The sequence below is a fragment of the Callorhinus ursinus genome, unplaced genomic scaffold, assembly GCF_003265705.2.
Source record: "Callorhinus ursinus isolate GAN/ISIS: 27379988/994484 unplaced genomic scaffold, GSC_fseal_2.0 scaffold9, whole genome shotgun sequence".
In the NCBI taxonomy this organism is placed as follows: Eukaryota; Metazoa; Chordata; class Mammalia; order Carnivora; family Otariidae; genus Callorhinus; species Callorhinus ursinus.
Genome location: NW_027397071.1, coordinates 29,145,174 through 29,165,358, shown reverse-complemented (window position 1 = coordinate 29,165,358; position 20,185 = coordinate 29,145,174). Strand labels below are relative to the sequence as shown.

At 37.9% G+C, this 20,185-nt stretch overlaps 1 protein-coding gene across 1 annotated transcript in view; it reads right to left on the bottom strand.

Moving 5' to 3' along the window:
* The window catches only part of SELENOF (selenoprotein F), a 56,693-nt gene that overhangs the window by 7,552 nt on the left and 28,956 nt on the right, over positions 1–20,185 (bottom strand). The window contains exon 3 of the mRNA XM_025872124.2: positions 19,302–19,365. Within this exon, the coding sequence (XP_025727909.1) occupies positions 19,302–19,365 (64 nt within the window). The remainder of the gene's footprint in view (positions 1–19,301; positions 19,366–20,185) is intronic.

Below are 20,185 nucleotides of genomic sequence, written 5' to 3'. Positions count from 1 at the left end.
CACTGGAATTATAGACATGTTTCATTATGAAGGTCTTTATTTACTATTATTCTTTGTTTTATTGTCCTAAATGCAAGTATATAGTTTTTCTTTTTAAGATTAAGAACTTGTTGGAAGAGACTCAGATATCCTGTCTATAATTCCCCTACAGAATTCAGTTCAAAATAAAGCTGATTGTTAGTCTTTAGAATTTCTTCTTTATTAACTCCATCCTTTAGGATTTATCCAAATACTCTGCAGACTCTTGACTCCCCAAGCAAAAAAGAGCTCATGATACCTGTTGCATTTTATACCATCCCTTTGGCAAATGCTATATGTACACTTGTACAAAACACCGGTTAACACTGTGTTGTCTAATGCATAAGAAACTTCTCTAAGGGAAAAGGACTGTTCTTATATATTTTTTGTATCCCTTAATAGAGCCTAGCACATTTAATAATTTTCATTCAACAGATTTTTAATAGGCTGAAATGAATAAATTTAATATGACTCACTAATGACTATTTGCATCAGTTCTTTGCTTTTTAAGCATAGATCTACAAAGCCCCCTAATCTTGAACGAGGGGAGTATCTGTTAAATACCCTATAGTAGCAAATCACATTTTACAAACTGTGAATTAATCTTTTAACAGGTACTTGGGTGCTTTTATGTACACATGGCAGTGGGATAGGCTATACGAGAGTATAAAACTTGAAAAAGACTCAGAGTAACTTCTTTTCTAGTTTACTTTCTGCTGTTTTAAAAATAGCTCAATAACATCAGTTTGATTATTCCTAAAGAAATCCAGTCACTGGGACTCCTGGGTGGGCTCAGTCAGTTAAGTGTCTGCCTTCGGCTCAGGTCATGATCCCAGGGTCCTGGGATCAAGTCCTGCATCAGGCTCCTTGCTCAGTGGGGAGCCCTCTTCTCCTTCTGCTTGCCACTCTCCCGGCTTGTGCTCTCTCTGATAAGTAAATAAAATCTAAAAAAAATCCAGTCATTGCATTTCCAGAAAATGTTCTTACGCCAACTTATTTGTCAGTTATAAAGGTAGTTTTGTGAATAGTACTTTAAAGTGATCAAATATACAGAAGTGATTAGAAAACACATGAAATGTTTCAGCTTTTCACTCTGGATTCTTATCAGCAGGCCATTTGCACAGCTCCCTTGAAGAGGAGCTTTTAGTTTTGCTATACGTAAAAACTTAAGACTTGCTATATGTAAAAACTTTTAATACTTAGAAACTAGTAGGACTCGGGTGCCTGGGTGGCTCAGTTGGTTAAGCAACTGCCTTCAGCTCAGGTCATGATCCTGGAGTCCCAGGATCGAGTCCCACATCGGGCTCCCTGCTCAGCAGGGAGTCTGCTTCTCCCTCTGACCCTCTTCCCTCTCGTGCTATCTCTCATTCTCTCTCTCTCAAATAAATAAATAAAATCTTTAAAAAAAAAAGGAAACTAGTAGGACTCTTCTAATTCAGACTCTTCAGAGGTAATAAACAATATTAAAAACAAAATCTATCCTCCTAGTTCCAAAAAGAGGGTAAAATTGGGGATGATGAGATAACAGGAAGGGTATGTCCTGAGGTTAAAGGAAAATGTTTGAATTTATTTCCAAAATTAGTGAAAATATAAATGAAAAGACAATAATATACTTGGCTAGATGTGACATAAAATTATAAGGAATGACAGATGTTTTCCTGTTGATAAAAATAACCATTTGAATCAGAATATATTCTAAATAAAAATGTCATATATCATACCCAGAAACAATACAATGAGAACGGCCAACAACAAACAACAGAACTGAATTCTCAACTATGCTCCAGCAAGCTTCTGGGTACCTAAAAGAGTATTTCTAAAATAAGAAAATTTACTATTGTATACAAACCATCTGGAGTGTAGAATTATGAGTCATGTGGGTCTTCCCAACAAGACCATTTAAAAGCACTTGAAAACATTCAGAGAAGAGCAACTTAAATAACTGAAAGAATCTGAGGAGACTGGAGGTACAACAATGAAGACAAGACAAACTAAAAATATGACTTCTTAGTGTGGAAAGATAAAGAATATTTGAAGACTATAAATCCATCAGGGATATATTAACCAACGCAAATACAGGCTTTTCACCCGATTCCCATTTGTCAAAAGTGGGGGCACCCTTGAATTAGATACATTTTGTAAATCCATTCAATAAATATTTGAATTCCTCTTAATAAGAGGAGCAGTGTTAGATCAATTCTGGGTAAATTAATGACAAAAAAAATGCTGGGCTTTAAGAGTTCCTAGTTTGGTAGAGGCAAAAGACCAATAAAGCAAAGAATTACATTATAATATTATGTGTATATATTATAATATGTGGCAACTGTGGAATATAAAGGATAAAGTGAAAAATTCTGTCTAAAGGCCACAAAAAAGAACATTTGGACTAAATTTTGAATGAATAGCAGTTTGCCACAAGAACTGGAAGGGGCATAAGTCAGGAGGAACATGCAGTGTATGCAAAGTCTCAGAGGTCAGAGTTCAGAGAAATGCAGATAGTTGTGCACGTGAACTAGAGGTGTGAATGACAAAGTAAAGCATGTTGTGAAGGGTCTTGTATTGTGAAGCTATTGAGTGTGACATTCATTCTGTAATGGGGAACTACAGAGGGCCAGAGAAATCAAATATGTCTACCAGAAAAGGTCTTTTTGGTAGTTGTGTAGAGGACACAACAAAAGCAAGAAAAGGGAACGTAGATACTTAGACCAGATAACAAGTAACTAATCCTTCTCGAGAAAGACGCCAAAGGCTTAATTTAAATCACAGAGAAGGTCAAGGAAGATGTGAAAGCTCTTAAGGAGGGGAAGAGATACCATTTGGTGACTAACTGGGTATAAAGTATGAAATAAAGGTTAGTCATGATTCCTGTGTTTTATGCTTTTGCTTGGTGATACTGCCATTTGTGGAAACAGGAAAGAAGATGGTATACTTTTCTAAGAGAAGAGTATTAATTCAGTTTTTTGATATGCTGGGTTTAAGGCCTCTCTACCAAAAATGTGGGCCACAGCCTGGAGGATTACTAGAAATGCAGAATCTCAGGATCCACCCCAAATTTACAGAATTTACTCTATATTTAACAAGATTTTCAGATGATTCATATGCACACAGGCTTAAGGTATCTACGGAGATTATACAAATGAAAATTTCCACTTGCAGTCAGAAATGTGATTTCTAACAGAGAGATGGGACCTAAAGATACAGACTTGGAGTCATCAGGTAACTAATATAATTGGTACTGAGGGAGTGGGACATTCAAGAGAGTAAGAAAGGAAGAAAATATAAAGATAGACCCTGACTATAACTAACATTTGAAAGGTGGGTGGTAGATGAGATGCCAGGAAAGGAAAATGGAAAGCCTGTTAGATGTAGGAAAAACTAGGGGGTAACAAATTCACAGAAGTGAAGGGAAGAGTTTCAAATACTAGAGTCAAGTAAGATTTAATCGTCAGGAGGTAAAATGGTAGAAACAGAAGCCAGAATGTCATAGGTAGAAGAATGGCTGGCAGCAAATAAAATTCTGCATGTTATGAGAAGTCAGGCTGCAGCTATAACTGATATACTGATTTGAGCTGTTTTTATTTTTTTAAAGACGGCAAATAAAGGAGTACAGAAATGCCTGATGGTTACTAATGGAAATTTATCACCTAAAGAGAGAGTATGTTACAAAAACAATACCCACCATTTAATATCCTTGGTACTAAAATAGTGCTTGATACACAGTAAAGCACTCAATAAATATTCACAGAATTAGTGAATGGTTTACTCTGTATTTGGTGGTGCCACGCACATACTAAGTGATGTAGGTGTGTTATTTAATCCTCGAAACAATCTTATAAGGTGGGTTTTTACTGATTTTAAACCATCTATTACCCATTTTATAAATGAGAAAAACTGATGAAGTGAATACTAATGAACGATACTACTTCTAGTAAAACTCCAATGTAGCCTCATAATCCTAGGCATTACCACTGGCATGAGAAGTTCGTAGAAGTGAAATCATCGACGTGCCTGATCTCGTCTGACCTCAGAAGCTAAGCAGGGTCAGGCCTGGCAAACCACCCTCCCTCCCCCCCGCTTCAAAGGTATATGATTCTAATAAGGAATTGGCAAACTATAGTCTGAGGTCCATAGTCTGGGCTGCTGCTTTAGTAAGTACAGTTTTACTGGAACAAAGCCACACTTATTTAAATATTGTCTGTGGCTGCTTCTATACTACAGAAGTAGAGTTCAATAGTTGTAGCATAGACCTTTGTTGCCTATCAAGCTGAAAAGTTTTATCTAGCCTTTCACAGAAGTTTGCCAAGACCTACATAATTAGAGAAAAAATTTTTTTTGAGACACACACATAGGCTTAACATTGTAAGACTCATGCTTAAGAAGGAATTGTCATTATTACTTTTCATGCTACTACAAATGATAAAACATTAGGTCCACAGGGCCACTCAAAGAGACTCCTGCCCTGGGGAGAGGGAGAACGAGCCCCTCATCCCAGCATGACTGCAGTCCACGAAGCTGAGCCTCTCAGCTGGTTGAACGCGGTGAAAGCCCTGCTCTTGTGTGTGCTTGCGGCTGTGGCAGAGAGGCTAACTGTGGACAACTAGGATGACTGCTGGCTCCACCCACCGAAGAGCCCACACCAGCCACAAGTGGGCCTCAACAGCACAGGAGCAAACCCCGCCCAGTGTGCCCACAAGTTAGCAAAGTGCGTGATTGCCTTCAGTGGGCAGCTCAACCATAATAAGATGACACATGCAGCCCACAGAGGGGATAGCCCTGGAGCACTGGGTCCTGGTGAAAAGAATGGATTGTGTTCTCATTTCCTTACAAGGTAACTACTTTCTTTTCTTTCAAAGATTTTATTTATTTGTGTGTGTGAGAGAGAGAGAGAGTGAGAGAGTACGCGAGCAAGGACAGCAGGGGGAAGGAGAAGCAGGCTCCCCCGCTGAGCAAGGAGCCCAATGCGTAACTCGATCCCAGGACCCTGGGATCATGACCTGAGCCGAAGGCAGATGCTTAACTGACCGAGCTACCCAGGTGTTCCACAAGGTAACTAATTTCAAGACCAAAAGCTGTAATTGACCTAATACACACAAACACAGAGTAAGACAAGATAAGAAAACTGAGGCATATGTCCCAAATGAAAGAACACGACAGAAATCACAGTAAAAGAGCTAAATGAAACAGATAAGCAATATGCCTGATGAAACTTTAAAGTAATAGTCAATGAAGATACTCAGTGGACTTGAAAAGAGTAGATAAACACAGTGACAACTTCAAAGACACAGAAAATATAAAAAAGAACCAGAGTTGAAAAATTCAATAACTAAAATGAAAAATACTAGAAGGAATCAACAGATGACGGAACAGAAGAATGGATCAGCAATCTAGAGGACAAGGTAATGGAAAGTAACCAAGCCAAATATCAAAGAGAATAAAAAATGAGAATAGGTTATGGGAAATATGCAACATCATCCAGTGTAACATATTCACAATATAGGGATACCAGAAGAAGAGAAAAACAAGGGGTCAGAAAACTTAAAAAAAATAGTTGAAAACTTCCCTAACATGGGAAAGGAAACAAACATTCAGATCCAGGAAGCATGCAGAACCCCTAACAAGACAAACCAAAGGAGGTCCACTCCAAGACACATAATAATTAAAATATCGAAGATTAAAGACAAAGAATCTTAAAAGCAAAGCAAGAGAAAACAGTTACAATCAGGGAAACCCCATTTTTCACCAGAAATTGAGGCCAGAAGGGAGTGGCATGATAAATTCAAAGTGCTGAAAGGAAAAAAACCTTCAAGAATACTCAGTGAGGTTATCACTAAGAATAGGAGAAAAAAAGTTTCCCAAAAGTTAATGCAGTTCATCACTACTTAACTAGGCTTACAAGAAATGATAAAGGGAATTCTTAAGTAGAAAGAAAAGGCCATAATGAGAAGAAAACTAGGAAAAAGAAAAATTTTCAAAGGTAAAAGCAAACATAGGAAAAGGAGTAGATTAAGCCAATGTGGAGATTAAAACACAAAAGTAGTAAAATCAGTTACATCTAAAAAATTAGTCAAGGGATACGCAAAATAAAAAGATGTAAAATACGAAATCATACATAAAATGTAAGTGGTCATCAACTTTATACAGACTGCTATACACAAAGAATGTTATATATGAACCCAGTGATAACCAAAAATAAATCTGTGATATACACAAAAAATAAAAGGAATCCAAGCATAATGTTAAAGCCATCAAACCAAAAGAGAATGAGAGAAGACACAGAACTACAAAAACAACCACAAAGCAATTAACAAAAGGACAATAAGGACACATCCATGAATACTAATTTAAATGTAGATGGATATGGCTAAGTGGGTTAAGTGCCTGACTCTTTTAATAATTTTTTCTTTTTTTTCTTTTTAAGGATTCTTATTTATTTACTGAGAGAAAGAGAATGATAGAGAGCATGAGAGGGAGGAGGGTCAGAGGGAAAAGCTGACTTCCCGCTGAGCGGGGAACTGACGCGGGACTCGATCTGGGGACTCCAGGATCATGACCTGAGCCGAAGGCAGTCACTCAACCAACTGAGCCACCCAGGCGCCCAAGTGCCTGATTCTTGATTTCGGCTCGGGTCATGATCTCAGGGTCCTGAGATCGAGCCCTGCTTAAGATTCTGTCTCTCCCTCTGCCCCTCCCTGCCTGTGCGTGCACCTGTGTTTTCTCTCTCACACAAAGTAAATAGACTAAATGCTCCAATCAAAAGACATAGTGTGACTGAATGGGTAAACAACAACAAAAAAGACCCATCTATATCTTGTTTACAAGAAGAGACTTGCTTCAGACTTAAAGACATAAGGAGTGAAAAGTGAAGATATGGGTAAAGCTATTCCATGCAAATGGGACAGAGAAAAAAGTTGGTAGGAATACTTTTACAAAGACTGTAGCAAGAGACAAAGAAGGGCATCACAGAATGATAAAGTGATCACTTCAACAAGAGGACTTAATTATAATCTGCATCCAAAATAGTATCACTTAAATACATAAAGCAATTATAAAAGGCATAAAGTAAGAAATTAGCAGTAATATAATAGTAGGTGACTTAAACACCCCACTTACATCAATGGATAGATATTGTGGACAGAAAATCAACAAGGAAAAAGTGGCTCTGAATGACACATTAGACCAGATAGAACAGATATACACAGGATATTCCATCCAAAAACTGCTAAATATACATTCAAGTGCACATGGTACATTCTCCAGGGCAGATCCTATCTTAGGCCACAAAGAAGTCCAAATAATTTTAGAAGTCTGAAATCATATCATGTATCTTTTCTGACCATAAAGGTATGAAACAAATAAATTACAAGAAAAAAAACTTGAAAAAGCAAAAACACATCAAGGTTAAAAAAAAGACGCTAAACACCCCTGGGTCAACAAAAAAATCAAAGAGAAAATAATACATGGAGAGAAATAAAAATGAAAACATAATGGTCCAAAATCTTTGGGACGCAGCAAAAGCAGTTCTAAGAGGAAAATTTATTGAGATACAGGCCTACCTCAAGAAACAAGAAAAACCTCAAAAAAACCTAACCTTACACCTAAAGGAACTAGAAAAAGAACAAACAAAGCCAGTGGAAAGGAGGGAAATAATAAAGATTAGAGCAGAAATAAATGAAATAGCAACTAAAAAAAAAAATAGAAAAGTTCAATGAAACCAAGAGCTGGTTCTCTGAAAAGATAAATAAAATTGATAAGCCTTTAGCTAGACTCACCAAGAAAAAGAGGACTCGGGGCACCTGGGTGACTCAGTTGGTTAAGCGTCTGCCTTCGGCTCAGGTCATGATCCCAGGGTCCTGGGATCAAGCCCCACATTGGGCTCCCTCTGTGGGGAGCCTGCTTCTCCCTCTCCCTCTGCCTGCTGCTCCCCCTGCTTGTGCTCTCTCCCCCCTCACTGTCAAATAAATAAATAAAATCTTAAAAAAAAAAAAAGGACTCAAAATCAGAAATAAAGGAGAAATAACTGACACTACAGAATACAATGAATTGGAAGAAAATATTATGAAAAATGAGTAACTTCCCAGCAACATATAATCTTCCAAAACAGAATCAGAAAGAAATAGAATATCTGAACAGACCAATTATGTGTAATGAGATTGAATCAATAATTTAAAAACACCCAACAAACAAAATAAAGTCCAGGACCAGATGGATTCACAGGTGAATTCTATCAACCATGTAAGAAAGATTTAATACTTATCCTCAAACTATTCCAAAAAATAGAAGAGGAGAGAAAGGAAAGCTTCCAAATACACTCTATGAGGCCAGCATTATCCTCACATGAAACAAGAAAACTACAGGCCCGTATCCCTGATGAACACAGACACAAATATCTTCAACAAAATATTAGAAACCACATGCAACAAGACTCTGAAAGGATCACTCACCATGATCGGGTGGGATTTGTTCCAAGGATGCAAGAGTGGTTCAATGTTCGCCAATGTGACATACATTAATAAGAGGAAAGATATAAACCATATGATCATCTCAATGGATGCAGAAAAGGGCATCTGAACAAAATGAGGTGGGTTAGGAGGGAATATACCTCAACATAATAAAGGCCATATATGAAAATCCACAGCTAACATCACGTTCAATGGTGAAACACTCAAAGCTTTTCCTCTAAGATCAGGAACAAGAAAGGATTCCACACTTACCACTTTTACTCAACATAGTACTGGAAGTCCTAGCTGCAGCAGCGAAGAAAAAGAAAGGCAACCAAATTTGTAAAGAAGTAAAACTGTTATTATTTGCAGATGACAAGATACTTTATATAGAAAACACTAAAGACCACCAAACCTGATTAGAACAGATACATTCAGCAAATTTTCAGGATACAAAATTAATACACAGAAATTGGCTTTATTTCTAAACACTAATAATGAAGTAGCAGAGAGAGAAATTAAAAGAACAATCCCATTTAAACTGTACCAAAAAGAATAAGGGCGCCTGGGTGGCTCAGTTGGTTAAGCGACTGCCTTCAGCTCAGGTCATGATCCCGGAGTTCTGGGATCGAGTCCCGCATCAGGCTCCTGCTCGGCAGGGAGTCTGCTTCTCCCTCTGACCCTCTTCTCTCTCGTGCTCTCTATCTCTCATTCCCTCTTTCTCAAATAAATAAATAAAATCTTTAAAAAAAAAAGAATAAAATACCTAGGAATAATTAAACCATGGAAGTCACACACTAATATTCTGAAAACTACAGGACACTGATGAAAGAAACTGAACATGACAAAAACAAATGGAAAGATATTCTGTGCTCATGAACTGGAGGAATTACAATTTTTTTTTTTAAGGTTTTATTTGAGAGAGAGAGAGAGAGGGAGGGAGGGAGAGAGAAAACATGGGTGGGGGGGCGGGGCGGAGGGAGAAGCAGACTCTCTGCAGAGCAGGGAGCCCGGTGCCAGGCTGGATCCCAGGACCCTGGGATCATGACCTGAACCGAAGGCAGATGCTTAACCGACTGGGCCACCCAGGCGCCCTGGAGGAATTACTACTATTAAAAATGTCCATATTACCCAAAACAATCTACAGTTTCGATGAAATCCCTATCAAATAGCATTTTTCACAGAACTAGAACAGATAATCCTAAAATTTGTATGGAAATGTAAAAGACCCTCAATAGCCAAAGTAATCTTCAGAAAGCAAAGCAAAGCTAGAGATGGCATGACCCCAGACTCCAAGCTACACTACAAAAGCCGCCGCAACCAAACAGTAGGGCACGAGCACAGAAACAGACACAGGCCACGGACTAGGATAGAGCCCAGAAAACAAACCCCTGCTTAAATGGTCAACTCATCTGTAGCACAATATACGACGGGAAAGAGACGGTAAGTTTAATAAATGGTGTTGGGAAAACTGGACAGGTATATGCAAAAGAATTAAACTGGACCAGTTTTTTTTTATTTAAACTTTTTTTTAAAAAGATTTTATTTATTTATTTGAGAGAGAGAGCATGAGAGATAGAGAGCACGAGAGGGAAGAGGGTCAGAGGGAGAAGCAGACTCCCCGCTGAGCAGGGAGCCTGGTGCGGGACTCAATCCTGGGACTCCAGGATCATGACCTGAGCCCAAGGCAGTCGCTTAACCAACTGAGCCACCCAGGTGCCCTGGACCAGTTTCTTAAAACCATTCACAAAAATAAACTCGAAATGGATTAAGGACCTAAACGTGAGACCCGAAATCATTAAACTCCTAAAAGAAAACAAGGGCTATAATCTCTTGGATACCGGCCTTAGCAATGTATTTATGGAAATGTCTCCTCAGGTAAAGGAAACAAAAACTGTGGGGACTACACCAAAAACAAAAAGCCTCTGCACAGCATAGAAAACCATCGACAAACCAAAAGGCAACCTAGTGAACAAGTGAGGATATGCAAATGACACATGTGAAAATATACAACTCATCACCAAAAACCAAACAACTGATTAAAAACTGGGCAAAGGACCTAAATAGACATTTTTCCAAAGAAGACATATACATGGCAAACAGACACATGAAAAGATGTTATCACTGATCACCAGGTTAATGCAAATCAAATCCCAATGAGATCACTTCACACCAATCAGAATGGCTAATATGAAAAGACAGAAAATAACAAGTGTTGGCTATGATGTGAAGAAAAGGGAACCCTCATGCACTGCTCATGGGAAAACAGTATGGAGGTTCCTCAAAAAAATTAAATAGAAAAACCGTATGATCCACTTATTCCATTACAGGGTTATTCAAAGAAACGAAAACACAAACTTGAAAAGATACATGCACCCCTGTATGTTTACTGCAGCACTACTTACAAAAGCCTAGATGTGGAAGCCACCCAAGTGTCCACTGATAGATGAATGGATAAAGTATATGTGGTATAGGAAGGTTCTGGTCCAAGATGGCAACTCAGGAAGACCCTGAACTCACCTTCTCCATGGACACATCAAACAGACACCTATTTATAGAGCAAGTCCTCCTGAGGAACTTAGGGCCCACTGAAAAGTTTCTGTACAGCAAAAGATAGAGAGCACAGCGAGAACGGCAGGAGAGAGGGTGGGGACGGCAGTGGGGAGGGAGAGTACTGAGGGTGAGCAGATTCATCTGTCTTGTGGCATAGTCTGCTGCACTGGCCCCTAGCCCACTGTAGCCCTGGATGTCCTGGGGCACAGAAAAAAGGCTGAGGTTTAAAAGAGCAACTAGAACAGAAAACAACTAGCCCCAGAACCTTGCCAGATAGTGAGAAAGCTGCTGGAACTCTCTCTGGGTCAAAAGAGCAGGTGAGTACCATAGTTTACATCCCCTCTCTACTGTGACAGTGCAGTCAAGACCAGGGCCCCCAGCCCACACCAGCCCAACACCCTGGGGCACAGGGTAGGGGTGGGGAGGGGAACGAGAGGAAAGGTGTTTAAAAGTTCAAGTAGAATTTAAAGATCCAGCACTAGAACTCTGCCAAATGGGGGGAGAGCTGCTGGCACTCTCTAGGTTGGAGGGGCTGGTGAGTGCCATGGTTTATGTTCTCCCTCTACCTTGATAATGTGGATGGGAGGAGGGTCCAGGTACCCTAACCAGCCTGTTGCTTCAGTGAGTCCTGGGTCCCTAGCCCACATCAACCCCAACCACCCCACCAAGCAGCTCCAGTACAGCGCACACCAGGACACCCCTGGTCAGTGCTCGCTACAGATCCAGCAGCTGTGCCAATGTGACACAAACACAAAGCACTCCCTAACACTCCAGCCCCACACCTCTTTGGCTCCTAAACGCTTCCTAGGACACCCTTGGCACAGAGAGTACTGGGACCTTCTGGCTGTCACCTGGTTCAGCTCCAGGAACCCCGAGCCCATGCTGGCCCAGTTCTAGTCCCCTGCCAGGATACTCCCTGCACTGAGCATTCTGGGATACCCTGACCTTACCTACTTCAGCTTCAACTATCCCACAAGGTGCTTTCTGCCTGGAGAGCCCTGCGACAGCCACAACCCACATCCACTGCAGCTTTACCTGTCCTCTCAGGGCTCCCTGGGCACAGAGAACTCCAGGACCACCTTGGCCCATGCCTACTTCAGCTACGGATGTTCTACCAAAATGCCCCCTACAGAGAGTACCCTAGAACTCCCAGGCCCATGCCCCACCTTGCATCAAGCTGCCTTGCCAGGTGCCCTCTAGATGGAGAGCCCCAGGACACCCCAGCATGCACTTGATCAGCTTCACAGTCTACATAAGACCATTCCTCCAAGTTTAGAAGTAGCTGTTCTGCCTAATTCATAGAAACAAGCAGAATGGAGAGACAGAAGAATATGCTACCAAAGAAAGAATAAGACAGAACTTCAGGAAAAGAACTAAACGAAACATAGATAAGCAATGGTCTGATAAAGAATTTAGAAGTAATGATCATAAAGATGCTCACTGGACTGGAGAGAAGAGTGGAAGAACTAAGTGAGAACTTCAACAAAAAGAAAATATAAAAAAGAACCAGAGTTGAAGAATATAATAACTGAAATGAAAAATACACTGGGGGAATCAACAGTAGGTTAGCAGATGCAGAACAATGGATCATCGATCTTGAAGACAGGCTACGGAATGCAACCAAGCTGAACAGCAAAATGAAAAAAAGAATTTTAAAAGTGAGTAGAGGGGCGCAGGTCTGTCTTAGTCTGGAGCGTGTGACTCTTGATCTTGGGGTCATGAGTTCAAGCCCCATGCTGGGTGTAGAGATTAATTAAATAAATAATACTTAAAAAAAAAAAAAGATGAGTAAGAGGTGCCTGGCTGGCTCAGTTGCGGGAGCATGTGACTCCTGATCTCAGGATCAGGAGTTCAAGCCCCATGTTGGGCATGGAGCCTACTTAATTAAAAAAAAAAAAAAAAAAAGACAAGTAGAGTTTAAGGGATTTCTTTGACAACATCATTTGCATTATAGGGGTCCCAGAAGGAAAGAGAAAAAGGGGCAGAAAACTTATCTGAAGAAATAATAGCTGAAAATTTCCCTAACCTGGGGAAGGAAACAGACATGCAGGTTCAGAAAGAGTTCAAAACAAGATGAACCTAAGGAGAGCCACACCACTACATAAAATAATTAAAATGTCAAGTTTAAGATCAGGGAAAAATTTTAAAGCAGCAAGAAGAGAAGCAAAAAGTTATATACAAGGGAAACCCCACAAGGCTATTGGCTGAATTTTCAGCAAAAATGTTGCAGGCCAGAAAGCAGTGGCATGATATATTCAAAGTCCTGAAAAGGAAAATGAACCCTTCCTGCCCCGCCCAAACCCTACAACCTACCACCAAGGGTACTTTACAGGTACGATTATCATCCAGAATTGAAGCAGACACAAAGAGCTTCCCAGACAAAATTAAAGGAGTTCATCACCATTACACCAGCCTTATTAAGACATACTTCTAAACAACCAATGGGTCAACAAAGAAATCAAAGAGGAAATAAAAACACAGGAAGACGAATGAAAATGGAAATGCAATGGTTCAAAATCTATGGGTTGCAGCAAAAGCAATTCTAAGAGGGAAATTTATAGCAAAACAGGCTGACCTGTAAACGAGACAAGAAAAATCTCAAACAACCTTACACTTAAACTAGGACAAGAACAACAAACAAAACCCAAAGTTAGAAGAAAAAAAAACTTTTAGAGCAGGAATAAACAGAGACTAAAAATACAGCATAAAAGATAATCAAAAATTGATAAAGCTTTAGTCATACTCATCAAGAGAGGACTCCAAATCAGAAATGAGAGACATAACAACCAACACCACAGAAAAACAAAAGATTTTAAGAGAAGACTATGAAAAATTATATGCCAACAAACTGAACAACCTAGAAGAAATGGAATACCTAGAAACATATAATCTTTCAAAACTGAATCAGGAAGGAAAACAGAAAACCCGAACAGCCCAATTAACTCTTAAAGGAATTGAACTGGTAATCAAAACACTTCCAACAAACAAGATTCAAGGAGTAGATGGCTTCACAGGTGAATTCTACGGAACATTTCAAGACTTCGTAACTATTCTCAAACTATTCCAAAAAATAAAGGAAGATACATTCCATTAGGTCAGTGTTAACCTTGACACCAAAAAAAAGTAAATTACAGGCCAATATCTGATTAACATAGATGCAAAAATCCTCAACAAATTATTCAATCAGTCAACAATACATTAAAGGGAACATTCACCACAGTCAAGTGGGGTTTATTCTAGAGACGCAAGGAAGGTTCAATATTCACAAAACAGTCACTTTGATACACTACATCACCGAGACAAAGGATAAAAACCAAATGATCATCTCAACAGATACAGAAAAAGCCTTTGACAAAATCCATTATTCACGATAAAAACTCAACAAAGTGGGTTTAGAGGGAACATACCTCAACATGATAAAGGCCATATAAAAAAAAAACAACAACCCAAAGCCAACATCATCACAATGGTGAAACACTGAGAGCTTTTCCTCTAAGATCCAAAACAAGACAAGGATGTCCACTGCTGTCTTGCCTCTTTTATTCCACATACTCCTGGAGGTCCTAGTTGCAGCAATCAGATAAGAACAAGAGATAAAAGGCAAAGAAATTGTTAAGAAAGAAGTAAATCTGCCACTATATGCAGATGACATGATATGCCACTATTTGCAGATGACATACTATATATAGAAAAATCTGAAGACTCCGCCAAAAAACTATTAGAATTGATAATGAGGTCAGTAAAATTTCAGGATATACAATTAATATACAGGTTATAGTTTTAAACATTAACAATGAAGTAGCAGAAAGAGAAATAAAGAAAACAATCCCACTGCACCAAAAAGAATAAAATACTTAGGAACAAACTTAACAAAAGACATGGAAGACCTGCACTCTAGAAAGTATAAAACATTTGTGATAGAAATTAAAGATGACATAAAAAAATGGAAAGAGATACCATGCTAATGGACTGGGAGAACTGATATTGTGAAATGTCCATACTACTCAAAGCAATCTACAGAGGTGACAAAATCCCTATCAAAACACCAACAGCATTTTCACTGAACTACAAATCATCCTAAAATTTGTATGGAACCACAGAAGACCCTGAACAGCCAAAGCATTCTTTTTTTTAAAAAAAAATATTTTATTTATTTATTTGAGAGAGAGAATGAGATAGAGAGAGCATGAGAGGGGGGAGGGTCAGAGGGAGAAGCAGACTCCCTGCTCAGCAGGGAGCCCGATGCGGGACTCGATCCCGGGACTCCAGGATCATGACCTGAGCTGAAAGCAGTCGCTTAACCAACTGAGCCACCCAGGCATCCACAGCCAAAGCAGTCTTGAGAACAAAGCTGGCTGTATCAAAATCCTAGATTTCAAAATATAAGCTGTACTAATCAAGAGTATGGTGCTGGCATAAAAACAGACACACAGACCAACAGACCAGAATAGAAAGTCAAGAAAAAACCCCCATGCTCATATGGTCAATTAATCTATAACAAAGGAGGCAAAACATACAAGGGAGAAAGACCATCTCTTCAACAAATAGTACTGGGAAAACTAGACAGCTACATGTAGAAGAATAAAACTAGACCACTGTCTTACACCACACGGAAAAATAAACCCCAAATGATTCAAAACCTAAATGGGATACCTGAAATCATCAAAGTCCTAGAAAAACACACAAGCAGCAATCTGTTTGACATCAGCCTTAGCAACATTTTTCTAGGTGTCTCCTCAGGCAAGGGAAACAAAAGCAAAAATAAACTATTGAGACCATACCAAAACAAAAAGCTTATGCACAGCAAAGAAAACCATCAACAAAATGAGACGGCAACCTATTGAATGGGAGAAGATACCTGCAAATGATATATCTGATAAGGAGTTAATATCTAAAATATATAAAGAACTTATATAGAACTCAACACCAAATAAACTGGGCAGAGGGCCTAAAAAGACATTTTTACAAAAAGACAGATGGCAAACACACATAAAATGATGATGAACAGCACTAATCATCAGGGAAATGCAAATCAAAATCACAATGACATATCACCTTATCCTGTCAGGATGGTTAGAATCAAAAGGAAATAAAAAGTGATGGTGAGGATGTGGAAAAAAAGGAACTCTCATGCACTGCTGGTGAGAATGTAAATTGGTGCAGTCATTGTGAAAACAGTATGGAGGTTCCTCAAAAAATTAAAAAACAGAAATACCATATATTCCAATTAATTCCACTACTGGGTATTTACCCAAAGAAAACAAAAACACTAATTTAAAAACTATGTATTCCTATGTTTACTGCAGTATTATTTGCAATAGCCAAGACAGGGAAGCAACCGAAGTGTCCATTGATAAATGAATGGATATAGAAGATGTAGTATACACACACACACACACACACACACTGAAATATTACTCAGCCATAAAAATGGATGAGATATTGCCATTTGCACAATATGAAAGGACCTAAAGGGTACTGTGGTAAGTAAGTCAGAGAAGACAATTATATGATTTCACTTACAAGTAGAATCTAAAAAACAAAACAAATTAATAAATTCAAGCAGAAACAGACAATAAATACAGAGAACTGATGGCTGCCAGAAGAGGTGTGGTGGGGAGATGGGTAAAATGGAAGAATGGGAGTAGAAGAGATGGGCTTCCAGTTACAGAATGAGTGAGTCACAGGGAAGGTAGTCAATGGTATTGTAATAGCACTGTATGACAACTCACCCATGGTAAGTATAGCGTAAGGTACAGACTTGTCAAATTACTATGTTGTATGCCTGAAACTAAAGTAAAATTGTGTGTCAGCTATATTTTAATTAAAAAAAAAAGTGTGGAATACACAATGGAATATTACTCAGCTATAGAAAAGAATGAGATATTTCCGTTTGCGACAACATGGATGGATCTAGAAGGATTAAGTTAAGTGAAATAAGCCAGAGAAAGACAAATACCATATCATTTCACATATATGTGGAATCTAAAAAATAAGTGAAATAAATAATCAAAAAATGAACAGATTCTTAAATACAGAGAACTGGTGGTTGCCACAGAGGAAGTGGATGGAGGGGTTGGGCCATTAAGGGGGTTAAGAGATACCAGCTTCCAGTTATAAAAGAAGTAGTAAGTCACAGAGATAAAAAGAATACAGTCAATAATGTTGTAATAACATTGTATGGTGTCAGATGATGATGACACTTAATGTGGTTAGCACTGTGTAATATATAAAATTATCAAAGCTGTACATGGGAAACACTGTATGTCAATTATACTTCAATATTAAAAATATTAAGGATTACAAGGAAGTATTCATACTTATACAACCAAAACATGGAAATTAGAAGAATCTTAGGAGCTGGAGCTGGAATTGGCTTTGGAATATAATCTGGGACATTTTTTTCCCCACAAATACTGAGTGGTTTAAGTTCAATAAAATGTTTCAAAATTTAGTTCTCTCTTCTGGAATTATTTAACATTAATTTTCTTTTCTGTTTTATGACATGGGTATTTTAAATTAAGTGAATTAAAAAAATTACAATTATTGTAAGATAAAGTATAGTGAAAGTTATGATAATCCCAGAGGCTAGTGGATATTGATGACAAAGACAATGCAAAGATGACATGAAAATTAGCTTGGTATGTGTAATTACTGTAAAAAGTGAAACTGTCCTTTATGCCCTATTCCAGAATATCTTTAAGATAGTGAGTCTGAAAGTAGGAATATAATAATGGTTATACTTAAAATATACAGCTCCTCACAGACTCAGAAAACATTGGCATTATAAATAATTATATTGAATATGGCTATGCATTACAGAAATAAATCACTTTCATTTAAAAAAAACTTGTGTGTTAAATATTTATACATAGAATTAAAATCCAGCCAGTTGTTTTCAAAAGGAAAAGACAGTATGACTACATGTACCCAAAGTATGATAATTTAACTATATATAAGAAATATACAGAATTAAGTTCCACTACAAGGATTGATAAACTCCACTCAAGCTTTAAAGACTGAACTTCCAACTGTAGAAATTAGTACCAAAGACATAATAAAATCTGGTATCACAAATAAGGCTAATTGTGGTATCAAAGTTACTCTTAACCTCATGAAAATCTAAGTCACAAAAGATTATTAATAAAACAAGTCAGTAAGTGTGAATAATATAATTAAAAAGCAATTTCTAGGAATAAGGGTGATCAAACTATCATTTAGAGAAGTGACATAAAAACCAAAACCAACTGTGGTACAATTTTGAGTGTGCTGAAGGCAAAAAAAAAATCAGCAGGAGGAATTTTTTTCCCTAAGCAGAAGTAGATATATTCTGTGCTATATTAGAATATGTTTATTCTGACAAAGAATGTATTTAATTAGATGTGTATCTGCTTTGGGCCTCATACAAAATGTCCCCAAGCCAAACTATTACTCTATTACATTTCTGTGCCAAAAAGAGCAATATATTATTATAAATAATTCTAGGTCAGCAATAAAGGGCATGTGTGAATATAGGCAATTTAAAAGATACTAAGTCCAAAAAAATCTCTTGCCATTAAGTAAACAAGGTGAGAAGCCATGAGAAAGTTAGCATAAATAAAAACAAGGTATATAAACTGAGCACTTATGTATTTGTTATATAAAAAAAATAGCTTCATTACCTTTATACAATTTCAGTTTATAAAACTGATTTTCAAATGACATGCCAGGACAGAATAGAAAAGTCTTAGTCCAAGTCTTTCTGGAGATGCAAAGCTGCATTACAATTTGATGTCAACCAGAAGGATACATTTTCACAATTATCCTGTCATATGTTTATCCTTAAAATTCCCTGAGAGGAACGCACATGGATGACTGCCTCTCCTCTGCACCTCAAGCTCTATGGTAATTAATTCTCTTCTTCACGGTTTCTCACTTACTTCAACTCTCCCTTATGAGCATTTTATATAAATCAGTTTACATTTAAGATGTATTAGAATGGTGTGTTACTTAAAGGGATTACATTTATATCTGGTAAAGCAAAGGCTCCTGTAAAATTTACATTTAAGGAGAGGCTCTCCTAAGAAAATAACCACTTCATCATGTGTTGTATCATATATTATGCTTAAAGTAACCTTGTATTCAACAATTACTATAAAACTCTACCTCCATGAAAACAAAATGTGGAAAAAATACACTGCTGAGAAAGTATAATCCTAAAAAATTTATTCTTGGGAATATTTAATGAAAGTATTCTTGTAAAATGTTGGTTTTAAATTAAAGTGAGAATTTACTGGAGATAATTTTACATACCTTGGACTTGAGGGAACCTCCCCAATTTTCATCCACAAACTTCAAGAATAGCACCTGCATAAAGCTACAAAAGGAAAAACAAGAATTTAAAAAACTGGTATAATTTTAAGATTTTATTTATTTTGGAGAGAGAGAGAGAGAGAGAGAGAGAGAAAGAGACAGACGGCATGCATGAGTGGGGATGGGAGGGCAGAGAGGGAGGGTGAGAATCTTTCAAGCAGACTCAACACTGGGAGCCTAACGTGAGGTTCAATCCCACGACCCTGAGCCAAAATCAAGAGTTGGAAGCTTAACCAACTTTGCCACCCAGGCGCCCCCATTATAATTTTTAAAATGTAGTTATTTCAGTTAAAATAAATATTACAGATAAACAGGTAAGAGAATCAAATGTTCAGAGCTGGAGAGAACTATGTAGTTCCAGTGTGATAAAAGAGGAAATAGAGGCCCATGGATATTACATGATTGAGGAATTTAAGCCCTACTTGGAAAAAGATTGAAGGAGATGTGGAGAATGGACAATGAATTTGAATAGGTAAGATGTCCTTGTAAATTCTTCACAAAATTCTAAAGATTTCCTATAGTTCTTTAGAATGCTAAATTGAACACAGGTTTGTATTCATCTATCCATCATAGATAAATAGCTATGGATATGGCCATGGATATTCTTTCTGGTTGGTTAAAATTAAGCAATCAATGTTTTAAACAAAACAAAACCTCAACACCTTTAAAAATTATAGTATATACTATGTAAAGATATTAAAGACTAGTAAAATATTATTAGAAAGAATTTTTGTTAAAGATTTATTTATTTGAGAGAGAGGGAGAGAGATCCTGCGCATGTGTGTGGGGAGACGGACAGAGGCAGCCCAAGGTGGGGCTCTATC